General features: G+C 36.5%; 1 protein-coding gene across 6 annotated transcripts in view; it reads right to left on the bottom strand.

The window, feature by feature from the left end:
• Nucleotides 1-5,822: 5,822 nt before the first annotated feature.
• The window catches only part of LOC126688719 (TNF receptor-associated factor homolog 1a), a 41,576-nt gene continuing 31,929 nt past the window's right edge, over nucleotides 5,823-15,469 (bottom strand). For 4 of the 6 annotated variants that reach the window (XM_050383508.1, XM_050383510.1, XM_050383509.1 and 1 more), the window contains 10 exons: nucleotides 15,121-15,209; nucleotides 14,958-15,026; nucleotides 14,746-14,875; nucleotides 12,465-12,623; nucleotides 11,726-12,074; nucleotides 11,088-11,200; nucleotides 10,256-10,406; nucleotides 9,039-9,514; nucleotides 8,754-8,955; nucleotides 5,823-7,373 (listed from right to left, as the gene is read on the bottom strand). In XM_050383508.1, coding sequence (XP_050239465.1) covers nucleotides 6,012-7,373; nucleotides 8,754-8,955; nucleotides 9,039-9,514; nucleotides 10,256-10,406; nucleotides 11,088-11,200; nucleotides 11,726-12,074; nucleotides 12,465-12,623; nucleotides 14,746-14,875; nucleotides 14,958-15,026; nucleotides 15,121-15,209 — 3,100 coding nt within the window. In that variant the 3' untranslated portion in view covers nucleotides 5,823-6,011. The remainder of the gene's footprint in view (nucleotides 7,374-8,753; nucleotides 8,956-9,038; nucleotides 9,515-10,255; nucleotides 10,407-11,087; nucleotides 11,201-11,725; nucleotides 12,075-12,464; nucleotides 12,624-14,745; nucleotides 14,876-14,957; nucleotides 15,027-15,120; nucleotides 15,210-15,469) is intronic. The other 2 variants (XM_050383512.1, XM_050383511.1) reach the window with 2 other exon arrangements.

The following is a 15,469-nucleotide window of genomic DNA, read 5'->3' as shown; positions in this document are numbered from 1 at the left end:
CATTGTAAACGGTAAACGTCGGCTGGGAAAAACGATGAGGAAGTTTTGCCTTGTTCAGGTCACTTTAAAGAGAGGGAATCAGATGGCCACTGTTCAGGTCATTTCCTCATCAATGCAGCTGACAAAGCTGTTGCCCACCATTTAATGCGAAGGTAATAGGCTATACCAAACTAGAAACTTCCCTAATGACCACTAATTCCCTCTCTTTAGATTATCATTCCCACTTGGAATGCCTCAAGGTACTTTAACTCATCCCTTCCTCTCCTCGAGTGACCTTCCTCCTCGGGGCCGTGGCCCGTGGCATTCCCACACCAATGTTGCAACTCTGCAACTTCATCCTTGGTCCTCAGGCACCCACAGCTTTTATTTAAATTAGCTTTTTATTTTTATAAATGTTAAATATTATTTGAATAATTTTTTTTTGATACAAGATAGAAATTCTTGTATATGTGTGTGAAAGTCACTATAGTAGGAAGGATTGAACCCTAGATCTTTTATTCAACCATCAGAAATTTTACCAGTTAAACTAATTGAAACCCACATACCCAATTGCCACATGTAGTTAGAATGTTCAGATATATTCAGATAGTCCTATATGAAGGTTTTTTTCTTTTTCTTTTTCTTTTTTTTTTCATTTAAAACAAAATCGGTGTTCTTTATACTTATATTTTTCTGTTACAGTGGATCCAGCACCACTATACTAAAACACAGTAATGGCCTCTATGACGAATATAAACCATTGGATTCATCAATTACCATAATTCAAGTGATTATCTGGTGATTTAAGCTCTAATTTAACTAATAAGGTCAGCCAAATAGCCAGCAAATAATATTTTTGTCAAATTCCATTCTTAAAAAATGTGCATGTATATAAGAACAGATTACCTTGGGTGAATTCAAACATTTTGACTTATGGCAGCACCGCGCAATATTGTTGCCGTTGAACTTGAACTATTGCATTTTCAAACATTTCCTAATATTGTTTTTGAAATAGCGGAATTTGTCAGTAGTTAGGTGCACAAAATAGCTTTAACAAAAATCAGTTTCCTACATTATTTTCTTTATCTGTTGGGACTTTGGGGACAAACATAGTGAAAGACTCCCCCATGTTTGGTATTTGTATTTTATTGTCAACCTTTTGTGGGTCAAGTATTAGTACTGTATTAGCTTAGAAACTTATTAAAACTCCATTATTCAGACTATACCATCAGCTATATATGTTTTACCAGAGAAGAGAAGTCAGAATATGACACCCTTGCTTATACACACAAATTCATTACGATTATGTGTTTTGTATATATATATATATATAGTTAAGTTTACATTTTGATAAAGAGAAAAATGTATTAATATTAATAAAACATTAAATACTTCTTAACAACTGCGCATTCGACATATATTAACAAAATCCTTTCTTAAAAAAAAAAAAAAAAAAAAGGTAACGTGTTAAAGGTGACCAGATCAGGTCAAGAACAGCTGGCCAAATGACTAGGGTTTTGTCAATAAAAATTAAAAAGCAACCAATCAATGTAGCAATAGCATGGTCCGGTTAATGGAGCACCATTTTCTTCTGCTTTTCCTAAACGTAATTTAAGTCCTCGATTACGTTACGCTTTAAACAACAAGTTGAAGCCATCTTTCTCAGGTATATATCCATCCACTTAAAGGTGCCTAAAAAAAAATATTAGGCATAGCCCACAAAAGAAATTAATCTGGCCTGAAGAGGATGTTTGGACTTTGCAACCTACCTTAGATAATATTTGCACAGTTGCATAACCAAATTGATGATTTTATATATATATATATATATATTTATTTATTGTGAGTTTCAGATAATGGTTTGTATGTGTTAATGCTTCTTTATTATTTTTCATGCCTTTTCAATTAAAAATACTTTTTCAGATTATGACTAGCTCAATACAATTTGAGATCTAAGTCTCTAAGATGATAATTTTAAATGAATTTTTTTATATTAAAATATCAATTAAATAATATTTTATTAATATTTTATATTATAATATTTTTATTTAAGTTCCACTATTCTTACTTTTTAATACAACGAATTCACGCAATGGTAATTGAGTTAGATTTCTATTAATTTATAACATTTGGAGAAATGTTAAAATTATTATAAATTTTACTACAAAATACTTACAAACTGGTGAAATAATACATGTGATTATTGACACTTTAACAAGATAATAAACGAATATTTAAATTACTTCTTATGATTGGTGAAATATCAATTTGTATTTTTTTTTATTGTTTTAAGTGCGACACGTCAATTTATAAAACTTATGTAATAAAATTTGTAGTATCTTTAAGATCACTCAATTTTTGGGCATTTTTAAGAGTAGAGAAAAAAAAAATGTACACCTCCTTCTTTTTAGCTAAAAAATAACTTATATATTGCCCCCTCCCCCCACCCCCACATTTGGGGTGAATTTGGGACATATGCTAGGTTTTCAATTTTTAAGGTGGGATGGGGGAATTTGAAAGTGGACATCTTACGTCTCCATTAGAGATATCAAAAAAAGGTCATTCCCAGAACTCATTAGCATCTAAGTTATATTGAAAATAATTCTATAAATTTTATTTATTTGATTTTTTGAATTAAGTAGTAAACCACAACTTGTGAAAATTGAATTGGATGGCCACACAACACACGCTAATATTTGAACTTAATAAGCAAACGCTATGATTATAGAAAATAATTCGAAAGGCATGTTAATAAATTCAATGGCTAATGTATTGTATCCACAATTTCTTATAACATTTCATAAAAGGACCTGTAAGAGTATAATGCTTTTGACATTCTCAGATTCTCACTGGATATCATTCTTCAAAACAGAAAAAATTAAAACCTTCCAATCCTCGATCTCTACTTGAAAACAAAAACAAACAAACACTGCTCCAATAAGAATACATGTTTATGTACAAAAATGAACATTCAATTACGAAAAAGAATAAATTAAAACCAAAGAATTTATAATTCTATATGTCATGATTCTCATGAGTTCAATCGTCTAATGAGAACTTGAGCTTCAATTTTCTGAACATGGATGAATATCAAGTACGTATATATATCTTCAATGGTGTGCTTCATTTCTCTTTGGTAGCCATGCCAAACGGGCCCATGAGATGTGGGTAAGGACTAGCTCGTGGCAAAGCATTACGAGCGTAGTGCATTTCATTGACTGGACATCCTGGTCCGTTAGTCCCAGGGATGTAGGTGCACCCAGAGGGCCCAGAGGGAGCGACAGGACCCCTCTGAAGAGACTGTAACCCTATCTCTTTACGCAGCAATTCTCCTCCTTTGTACAATAGTCTGCTAGCTTTGCATGATTGAATTTGAACATGTTGAAGAAGAAACAGCACTAGCAGCACTGCCAAAACCTTATTGAGAAGCCTCATGACCTTGGGTGACAAGAAAGATAAACTAGTGTGAATGTTTTCGTATGATGGAGTTATAGTTTTTATAATGAGGGTGGTTGTTATTTTTATTTGTTGAAGTATTTGACTGTTGACCACCAGATGTAATTGAATAGGTCATAAAAGGAAGGAGTCTTGAACTTGAAAACGAGGGTTTACTTTTTCACCTAATCTATGCAAGAATACTAATTAAATAATTATCGATATGGTCTTTAAAGAATATAATAATTGAGTTTTGATTGTTTTGGTTTTGCCTTCAATGGTTTTTATCAATTCGTTTGTCAACTTTAACTTGTGGGAGATATTGCGTAAGGAAATTTCGTGATAGCTTAGTTGCTTGGGGCTTAGAATGTATGAACTTTGAAGTGTGATTGGAATGTGTTTGTGTTGGCCAAGTTTTCAACCAGACTTTACTCAGTTACTTGTAGACTTATATATATATGTGTGTGCGAAAGTGGAAGAAGTCTAGCGAGATGGTGCAATCAGTTAAGTCATCCCATTAGCATTAGCAATTCCAATTGGGACTCTTCTCTCTCACTCAACCCCAGTTGCGCCAAAAAAAAAAAAAATTATCTTATGCAAATAGATGTACGAGTACCATTGCTCCTTATGCACATTTAATTAATGAGTGTCATTGTCATTAGCATACATTCATTTAATTTACAGATCACCCAGCATATAATCAACTAATTAAATTCAAGATTTAGACCAAGCTAATTTGTAACTAATCCTACATTAAGTACCAACAAAGTAATTATAATTATACTTGTGGCGCAAGTACAGTAACTATAAATTAGTTTATAGTTGATCTAGATTCTAGAATTTAGTGCAAGAGTTATAAACTTCTCTACATCTCCATCACTAGTCAATGTGGTCCTGCACATCTGTGCTCTCACACACACGGCTCATGACATGGCACAGCAAATGACATGCATGGATCCACCAAGAAGTAAAAATTGGGTGTGAATCATGATCTGAGTCCGAGCACTTAAAATTGTGGTCTTCATCATCGTATAAAGTGATAGCTTGATTTGAACTATAGAGGAGTTTTTCTTTTTTCTTTTTATAGTTCAATAGTTGGAAAGGGAGAATTTGAACCCTAAATGTCTCTGTTAAAAACACCAAAAGATATCAACCAGTAGAGTTATAAGACTTGGCGTGTTGTTATTATTTCCATAGATTGGTTCATAAGTTATTCAAGTGGGGACCATAGAGATGAGAATTTACAAATCCTATACTATCCAAATATCAAATGTGGAAATCCAGTGAAGCATCTGTCTTATTGTCTAACCTTTCAAGCTTGAAAGACTCGGGATGTTACACCAAAAGGTATCAATCAGTTGAGCTATAAGACTCTTGACATGAAGTTATTATTTTCAAAGGTTTGTGAACTTATTTTAGATTGGTTCATAAGTTATTTGGGTTATTATCTAGTCTTTTTGCTTGAAGGACTCAGGATGTTACACTATTTCTTTTTTTTTCTCTTCTTTTTTTCTTTTTTCCGCTTGTCGAGTATCAAAAAACTAATGCGGTTTTAAGTAAATAGAACACACGTAATTATCTAGTAACTAGGCACAAACACAATCTGGACTCTGGACTCTTGACCCTTCCAGGAGCTTCAAAAAAGAAAGTGGAAGCAAATGAGTTTTTACAATATCAAGTGCAGGCTTAATAGCCCAGTTGTGAGGTTCAAAATCGTACTGGCTGTTTTAGGCTAGAGTTGATTATCAGGAGCATATTCCACACTCCCATAAAAACTAGAACCACAAGAATGGCGGTTTAGAAAGGCAAGTCTTCATGGTTTTTGGAAGCTACACGATTGGCTTATCGAACGTGTTCACCAAAAACCTTCAACAAAAATAAAGTGTTCTCCGAACTGAGATACTCATGAATTCTGATAGCAGAGAAAGGAAATGCATGGAACATTTAAGGAGAAGGGTTATGCTTTGCCTAGCGGTTATCGACCTATGGGCAGGAGACAGCCAGACAGGCTACGCAGCAAGGTAATTTCACATAAGAAAGCAACTAAATATGCTCAAACAGGTTTTATTACTTGGCAAGTACCACTTTTCTCCATTATTTGCACTAAATCACACCCATTATTTCAAGTGTTTTTGTAAAAAGATAACCAAGTGACCATGTATCGTCTCATCTCGAAAAAACTACTGAGACCACGTGAGAGGATAAACTACTGAGACCCTGTGAGAGGACCGAGACTAGGATTCATGAGGTTAAGAAGCTGTTGTAGGCATGCTAAATTCACAAAGCTCAAACTGCATGGGAGTATAAAATGAAATGTGGACCAGGATTTTCAAGATGACAATGTGGGTCAAATTATTGTGATGCAAATTTCACGCCCATTTCAACAAGTAAGCAGAAACACCAGGGGATATATCAAAAGCCTCATTTTTAAACTACTTCAGAGCTGGAAGCAACTGCAGAAACACTCTTTACAAAATGTTTTCCTGTCAACGAATATAACCTCACTCCAAATCTAAGACCCAACAATTTCCTCAGATACATTATTACAACGGACAAGAACCTACAAATTCGTAGGCATACTCCGTCATAGTTTCCTTTCATTGCCCATTTGAGGGACGGAAAACCGTATAGCCATTGACACCACATGCCAGATTTGAATAATCTGGATTATAATAAGAGTAACCATCCCCCTCCATGCTCCTCATGCCAAGTAGAGACAAATCAGAACCAGCAACCTGCCACTGGTTTGGAATTAACCCATCTACCTGCCCATTTACGTAAGGTAATGCGCTGGCTTGCGGAATGAAATCCCTCATTGAGTCAAACTGGCTGCCAGGAGAGTGATAGCCTTGTTGAAACCCATCATCATGCATACTATAAGTTCGCTCAAACCTGCAAGAGCTAGATGAGGACCCCACATCACCTGGAAAAGTAAATTGCCTATTCAATTGCTGTGGCCCATTGCTGAGAGACTGAAAAAAAGGGCTGCCACTCGCTGCCTTCCCAACACCATGTTCATCATCGAGCAGGTCATTGATGATATCAAGATGTGGGAAATCTGCCAACACACCTTGGGTCTGCCGGCCAGAGGTACAGGCTGGAAATTGAGTGGATAATTGCTCCCGTGATCCACTGTGTAGAGGCTTGTACAAGTTCAGGTTTTGAACATCATTCATCAGGGAAGAAGGATCATAGTGCATGTTTCTGCTGGCTTCCCTTTGAGAAGTCTCCATCCAGTGGGGTCCATTCTGTAAAACGTCCCGCATTACCATGCCATATGGAATACCCGATTTGACAGAGGTTGGGTCAACCCTCTCAGAGCTTTGGGGTAAAAACATTGGTGCAGATGCAAAGGTAGCTGATTGTGAGAATGCTGAGGATTGATTCACCCCCGAACTTTGAGAGTTAATTTGAGTGAAACCACCAGTACTCGAAGCCACAGGGTTACCCACAATGGCATTTCTATAGGACTGAGTAACATAACTATGTGTTACTTGAGAGGACTCAGGACCTAACCGGCCAGCTGCACTCACTGAACGGGCAAGTAGAGGGGCTGTTTGAACCATGGATACAACAGGAGCAGTTGGCCTGGGACCAGGAACTAGAGGAGCACTAGAGGGCCTTGACATCATAGGCACTTGCTGTGCCACGGCTTTTTCAGTGGGTTTTGGGCTTGCAGCTTTCTGGATCTCAGGTTTGGACCTGCTTGTTTGGGATGAAGTAACCATAGGGGCAGATTTATCGGTTTGTTGAGTGCCGCCTGAAAAAGTTTTCCCAGGTGTAACAGAATCCACCACAGCATTACTATGGTTGTCCATCTTTGATCGAACAGTTGAGGCTGGATTCTTGGGTGGACTTCTGGGAGAGGATGGTACTGCAGACATCTTATCTTTAGAGGGTCTTTCTACATCAACCTGCTCTTTGGTGCTCAGTTTCTTTTGCAGCAAAATTTCTTCTTCCTATTACATAGAAAACCAAGCTTCCAGTCATGCCAGGCTTATAGCAATTTTTCTATTAAAAAAAAGGCATATGTTGAAACCATAGGAATAAATTGGCTGTCTAGAATAGAAAGCGAAAAGAAATTAAGCTCCATTTGTTTCAACATAAAAACCTATTCCTAGGATGTGAAAATGATTAATTTTATAAAGGTAAGTAGCAGCATAAGAGGTAGTGGTGGCAGCAGCATAGAAGAGTGGAGGTAGGAGCAGAGGGGGCACAGGTTTTCTCCAGAAAATGTGTTATGTTATAGAAAAGCATAACCATTTTCTGCTATTTTGGGATAATTTCTATTGACCATGAAAATGTTTTCTATTAGTAGTTTTCAGCTATGTTGCACGGATACGGACACGGGAATACGGCAATTTTTGAAAAATACAGACACGACACAGCGGGGACACGGCGGTTAAATAATTAATTAAATTTTATATTTAGGCATATTTTTTAATATTTTTAGACATAAAATACGTTTATGTCTAGAATTTAAATTATGTAAGAACTACAAATAGTAAACTAACACCCAAAGTAGTACAATAATACACAAAATGTTTAGAGTACAAATCAAAAATTTAAATAGGCTACATTCAAATACTAATACTAATACTAAAAATAATAGTCAAAATAATAATATAAATTATTTTCTTTTGGACCAATGGCATATCAAAGACATCATGGCACTGACATATGGTACTCAATAGTTAAAATTTGAAATTGAATGTTTGAAAGTGACTTTCACGTGGGGTTGGCAGAAGACACACAAAACAAAGAGGAAATATAAAAAAGTATTAGAAAAGTTAAAATGAACTAGACTAGAAGACAGAAGGCATCTGGGTGAGAGAGCGAAGAAGAAGAAGAAGAAGAAGAAGAAGGAGAGAGGAGGAGCTCGCTGATCGGAAGGGACAGGGCACAGCGTCAACGTCTATGGAGCTCGCCGATCGGCCCGATCTAGCTCCGGCGAGGGACAGAGGGCAGCAGCAGCGGGCAGAGGTCAGAGAGAGGGTAGGTTGAGAATTGAGATGTGGGTTTTAACTTAGACATCTCAGACTTAAGAATTTTTGTTTTAGGGTATATCTCAAAATCAATGGTATTGGTAAGTCCATCTGTCAAAATCTGTGATTTTTTTTTTTCACTGCTGGCATGTTGGAGCCGCGTCAGAGCCGTGTCGGAGAAGCGGAAAAAAAAAAAAAAAAAAAGACACTCGCCGGACACCGGAATCCGGCAAGTCGTACCCGTTCCGGTTTCCAACAAACGTGTCCGTGCAACCTAGGTTTTCAGTTGCACCACCAAACATCAAAGGAGATAATATGCACATAGCTAAACATGCTATATATAGTGGACTTGACCTTCTTTACCACATGCTGCTCACGCGACTTTATCCGATTCTGCAAGGAGAGAACAGACTCAGACTCAGATTCACCAGCCTTACAACTAGCAGATACATCATTTAGATCCCCTGCATCCTCTGCAGGCCCAGAATGCTGACTATCCATCTCATTTGCCCAACTACTACCGTCATAGGTTGCCTTGCCCCGTTGGTTCTTCCCCCTACAAAGTTAGGGGAAAATAACATAAATACCTTGTACCGTGATTTAAGGGAGTACACAAAGATGGGTAGCCATATAGTTTACCTGCTAGGTGATTTTTGGTGTTTATAATTTGGGAAGGAGTTCCCCTTATAGGGCCCAACCATTACCACTGACGGAACAGAGTCTGTAGAGCACGTTGAAGAACTGTCATCCATTACCAAATGGCTCTTTCTTTCAGCAACTCCATTTTGTACAGATGACAGGGAACTAATTCCACTACTACCAACTTCCATTGGAGGATGAACTTCTGATGTATCAGTATCCCAATTGACAGGACTAGCATCTCTGTCATCTGAATCAGGCTGAAGAACTTCAGGAACACCATCTACTGAATCAGACTCATCAGAAACATCGTCCAATATATCAGGCTTTTCAACCATAGGTTGCACATCCTCCATAATGCTGTCTTGTTTTTCATCATTGGGGTCTTCCTGCAGGTGATTGTCTTGTACCACCAAATTGGACCTTTCCTCTCTCCCTTTCTCCTTCCCTTTCCGATTATTTCGCTTTTGTTTGGCCTGTAGTACAAGTCAATAAGGAAATGTTTTAGTGATTAAATTAGAAAGCAATCCAATTTTTTTAGCCTAGCTTTCATTTAACAAGAAACATTTTTTGCCAATATCTAAATACAAAGCAATCTAAATTGGAATAACAGTTCTTCCATTAAGAGGACAAATATCAACATCCAAATTGAATCTTATAAAAAATTCACAAATCATTTCATCAAACACCACAAAAACCCTATCAGAATCTTAAATACATTTCCATTCAACAATACAACTTGCATAATATATCACTCTATAGGCGAATTCAATCATTAATACGTAAGAAAGGACAGAGCATCAGGAAAAATATGAAACAAATAATCTGATATTGCACAGCCTGTGTTGACCCCCCAGAAAAAGGGTCCTAGGCGTAAACAGTAATGTTAAAAATCAGGTTACATGACTAAAACATTTAGATAATGAGCAAAGTGTGTCCCCCACATAATTAAGCCTTTACATTTTGTTAATTTTTCAAACCATTATTCATTATAAGGGATTAGCTATATTGAAACTGCTTCTACAACGAAATAACCACGCTACAAATCATTACAACTCTACATGATTAAATGTCACTGCATTGACAAACATCAACTGCAATGTCATCAACATAATTGACCTTTCCATCTGTATTATTGAACCATTAAAGATACAAAACTCAAATTCGGTTGATGACCAAACTCTTTGGAGATTTAGATGTTTAAAAAAAAATTAAACCTTGTTTTTCTTTGATTTCTTTTCCTTTTCAGTTGCTCCACGTTTCGCCTTCTGTTCACTTTCAGCAAGCCAAGCTGCCTCTTCTTCACGGATGAGCTCCTCCTGCTTCTTCAATGCAACAGCTTCCTGGTAGGCAACCTCAATTTTATTGCTGCATGTGGGGGGAAAAAAAACTTAGGGTATATACAGGAACAGACAAGCAAGTAAACAAGTTTGGTGCCCAATGGATTAGATCATCAAATAATTTACTCCCTTAGTACCACAAATTCCAGTTTGGGCTATCCCAAAATAAATGAAACTTTCCAAAAGAAAATGTTTAAATTTCTATACTACGTTGTCTTTTTCAAAAAAGCAAACAAGATTCATATTAAAACCCATGCCACCTATTATAAAACAAAGACATTTCATGAAGATCACTATATCTTTTATCTTTGCATTAAAAACCTAGCAATTTCAAATGTCATATTTAGGGATATAGAGGAAGTAGTCGATAGATATTTTCCATTATGACCCATTAGAGTGCATTCCATCAGTAAGAACAAAGTATGTGTAGGCATAAAACCATGACAAGTTTCATTCTATAGCTCAATTAAAACATAAAATTGAAAATAAAACAAAAAGGACAACAAAAGTGGATACTGCAAAATAATACCCTCATTTTCAGGAATAGAATGGCCAATGTGTAAGACACCAAAAAAAATTTCAAATATTTTGAGTTTGCAATCCTATTTCACCTCAGGAGAGGATCCCCTCCAATTGAGGATTCATAGAAGCAATAGTACAGTTTTTCGTTATTGGTAAACAAGAAATAGTTTAGCATCAAACGAACAACCTGAAAATATGGGCAAGCACAAATATCTCCACAGTTCTGCGACCCAATTCTGTAAGACGCCTTTCATCACGCTCAATAGAATCTTTGTTGAAGTCCTCTCCGGAGTTTCCATCCTGCAAATAAAGGTAAAAGGTAGCTCAGCCATCCAAAGAGTTTTTTTTTTTTTTTTTTTTTAATTAGTAACGAGAAAATTTTGTTGAAAGAAAAAAACAAACCAAGTACAGCAGGGGCGTAAATAGGAAGCAATATAATAAAAAGGTTAGTGGGTGATGGAATTCTTGTGGTCAATACTTCTTTTTTTTTTTTTTTTTTTTGTACTCTTGGAAACTCTAGTACTTTTCACTTCTGTTCTTCATTTTCTCTTAATAAATTATAGCTTTACAATACAAAAAAGTTATAGAGTGGGTGATCATGAAAATATCAAAACAATCTCTAATACTCATGTTTTCTTCACTCTATCTCTATGCAGGGTTATAAATTATTAGTTTATATTTACACAGGGAGAATGAGAAGAGAAAGATATTAATTGCAAAAGAAAACCAGAACCTGCCCAACATTCAAGTTCATGGTAATCAGCCATGCACAACTCCACAATTTCTATAAAAGTTTTGACACAAAAAATAGTTTCAGAAACTCACCTTTGTACGATTCTGTGGACCCTTCTCATCTTTCGGAGGCAACAGATCCATGGCAGCCCTCTCAAGTAACAATAAGACATCATCAACTAATACAAACACGTCTTTGTCCACACGAACAATGGGGGCCGGCATTTCTTCAGCCTCCAACAATTTCAACCTCCCTTTCTTAGAAATAGTCTGGCCTTCAAGTGCCTTTAATCCACTATATAAGGAATCCATTACCAAAGTAGATGTGACTTCCTTTTCTATAAAGAAGTGCTTCACAACTACTTTTAGAATCACATCTGTCTTCTCCCTGGACATTCGACGCCTAGCATTTTGGTCAATTCCCAACCAGAACGCACGGAAACTGCAACAATTAAAATAAAAAATAAAAAATAAAAATTAGACTGAACAGAAATGTAACTAAAGTTGATAATTAATAACCACCACAACATAAAGCATTACCCAGGGAAGGGGATCAATAATAGTATTAAGTTAGACTTTAAATGTTTTCAAAAAAACAAGAAGACATATATACATATGCCAAAACACACAGCAGATGCAACACGATGGCATATCCATCGGCATACAAACCAAATGATCATTTCCTAAGAAATCCTAAAGAAAAAAAATGTGCGTGTGCATGTGTGTGTGTGTGTGTGTATATATATATATATATCCTCCAAAACTGACTTGTTGAGTAATGACTGATAACCAGAGTTCTAGACTATATTTGATGAAGGTAAACGCACAATACCTTGACCACCTAGCTTTATCATCTATTAACTTCCCAAGCTTGCTTCTTCTTTCCTCCACAAATCGCCGGCAAATCTGTTCCACATTTGTTAGATATACCCTAACAAGTTCTCTCCTATACTGACAATCAAGGCAACGAAAAGGCCTGTCTGCCCTCTCCCTACAAACCAGAAGCAAAAAAGAAATGCTTATAAATATGAACAACTGCAGCAAATTAAACATAGAAGGTAATACAATTATACAACACACCCACACAATTTACCTCGAAATCCACAGTAAAGCATACAAGTTTCTTTTTTTCTTTTTCTTTTTTGATAGATCACAGTAAAGCAAACAAGTTTCTAAAGGGAAATGACTCGGGTCAAAACTCATAGTACAATCAGGAAGAAATCCCAGTGAAAGATACCACCTTCCAGATCAACTTAGATGAAAGATGCATGCAAAATCAGTTGTAGACTTTACAATGATAGATATACTTCAATAATAATACCAAAAGAAAAGCTTCAAGACTTCAAGAATGCATCAGCTTCGAATTAAGTATATTTCACTCACAATTGTGCATGCATAATGTCTAGTTTATACTAATTTATTGCCATGGGAAGGTGATGTATAATCATAGAAGGCACACTAAGCAAATCAAATATACAAAATGAATGAATTAAAGATGTGCAACTGCCATGTGGAAGCATTGGTTGGTCATGCGAAGAGTGAGATAGTTATATGCCTTGTAATTCTCCTTAAGTATTCAGTTCATTTAATATTTAACCCCTCTCCACTTAAGCATAATACAGAGATGATTGATGGCAAAAAATAAAAAAAGGAGACATCCCACAAGTTCATTTGTTCAAATGACTTGCAATAGCATGACCCCAATTGCCTATAAAAACTCAAAAATGATCCCATATCAAGCTAACGCACAGCAAAAGAGAGAAGTTACTACTTCCAAACAAAGCTCTGTTTGGTTTGTATTTATAGAAATTATTTTGAAAAACAACAAGAAATTTTTTTTTTTTAAATAATTCATTAGTTTCAATTAATTGGGGGGGGGGGGGGGGGGGGGGGGGGGCGGGGGGGGATTTAAAGATGTCTCCGTTGAAAAGGCTCTTGGCAACAAAAAACTGTATTTTAAAAATTAAAATAATAACAATAATTGATTTCTCCACTAAAAAAATGTTTCGCAATGTGTTTTTTTCCTGGTCCCCCCCCCCCCCCTCTAAACCATCACAATCAGCACCACTCAAACCATGCAATGCGTTCCAGTCCAAATAGTAGAGCAGTACCAGCATCTTCGACTCTCAGCAAAGAAATTTGCAGAAATTGACTGACCCAGAATGATGGGTCAAGTGTGAGCTCTCCGACACCACCACAGAAGAACAAGGCCATCCATTGTTTTCGTGACCTCTTAAGGCCACCATGCACGGCTACAGCCAAAACATCCACCAATCAGCAGCACAACATAGACAGTAACCCAAGCACCTATCAGCATCACACCATACAAATCTGGCCAGACTGACCCACATACCCAGGCCCCTGTGAACCATCCCAACCACTGCGTTCTGCATCTAAGAAGACCACCCAAAACAACCCACCTCAACCACCAGATCCAAAAGGACCACCCAAGTCACAGTGATGCATCCCAAAACAAGCCTCTAATGTGCATGGCCATCTTGGCCGAAAAAGACACCATTCTCAAACAGATATGGGAAAAATGAAACAAAGGAGGGAGCTCAGGTAGATGAGAAGGCCGACAAAAGGAAAACCCATTTGATAATCCAGGGTTGCAACCCACAACCTAGAGGACATATTACGCCATATCAATGAAGAGGTTAAGTGGGTTCAACATGAACGGCAATGACAGATTAAGGTGGGTTCGACACAATTGACAATGGGCAACCTGATTGCTGAAAGAAGAATAAGTCAAATGGTAGAAGAAAGGATTTCAAGGCCGGCGGCAATTTTATTTACAAAATTACCGCATCTTCTTATCTTAAAAAAAGAGAACCAATATTTGAAAACATCAAACAAACTTCAGCAAGTGTTTTCTTTTTCCCTTCTTTTCTTTTTCTGATTTTAAAGTAAGGAAAAAAAAAAACTTTAAACAGGGCATGCATACATTACAGTGCCAGAGTTAACAAATAAGGAATACCATCCTAAAAAGAATCGTCTGCAATATCAGAATTTTATAAATAAGTATAAATACCAATCGAAATGTCAGAAAATGAAACATTGTTGATCAAACGCTAATGGGCAAAAGATTCACGAATCTATCAATTATAGCACACCTGATAACTTGAACTTGAGCCTTTATTATAAGAGTGTCGGCATCAATAAACCCATCTGACATTTTTGTCAGCTCCATGAATTTTTTCCACCCCCAGTCATGCTCTTTCTTCCAGAATCGGTGCAATGTATCTGCAAAATTTTCACTTACTCACTTGCACTGACGAAAAGAATAAAAACTCCACACAACTAATCCAGTAATTAACCAACCAACCAGAATATTTAGATTTCTTCGGATCTTTATTAACAACAGCTATAGTGAACTGTGCAAAATGGCTCCAGCCTGTTTCACAACCAAAAGGAAGCTACATGATTACAACCACACAACCAAGAATAGCAATCACCAGAAAATTCCAAACTTTTTAAATATATCAAACCTGGAAGAAGTTTGTCATGATTAGCAACACACAGAAACAAAGAGAGATGATGGCAGACATCACATCCTTGGGGATAAATTAAAATGTACCTGCCATAAACAGCAGAATGCTTAGGTCAAGAAGACTAAACTGTCTGACAATATTAATGTAATTAAGAGTTTTGCAATATATGTTCTATATTTACTGTATTTACCAAACCCTACAAATCGTAGAAACTAGCAAGGACACGGATGCATTTATCATTGTTCAATACTAATTCACATTACTGAGGATGAAGACTTCTGAAAAATGAACATGTGATGTAGCTTCATTGTGATAGGTACAAATAATAATGTGATATATCTACATC

The sequence above is a fragment of the Quercus robur genome, chromosome 6, assembly GCF_932294415.1.
Source record: "Quercus robur chromosome 6, dhQueRobu3.1, whole genome shotgun sequence".
In the NCBI taxonomy this organism is placed as follows: Eukaryota; Viridiplantae; Streptophyta; class Magnoliopsida; order Fagales; family Fagaceae; genus Quercus; species Quercus robur.
This window is presented reverse-complemented; position numbering and strand designations above follow the sequence as displayed.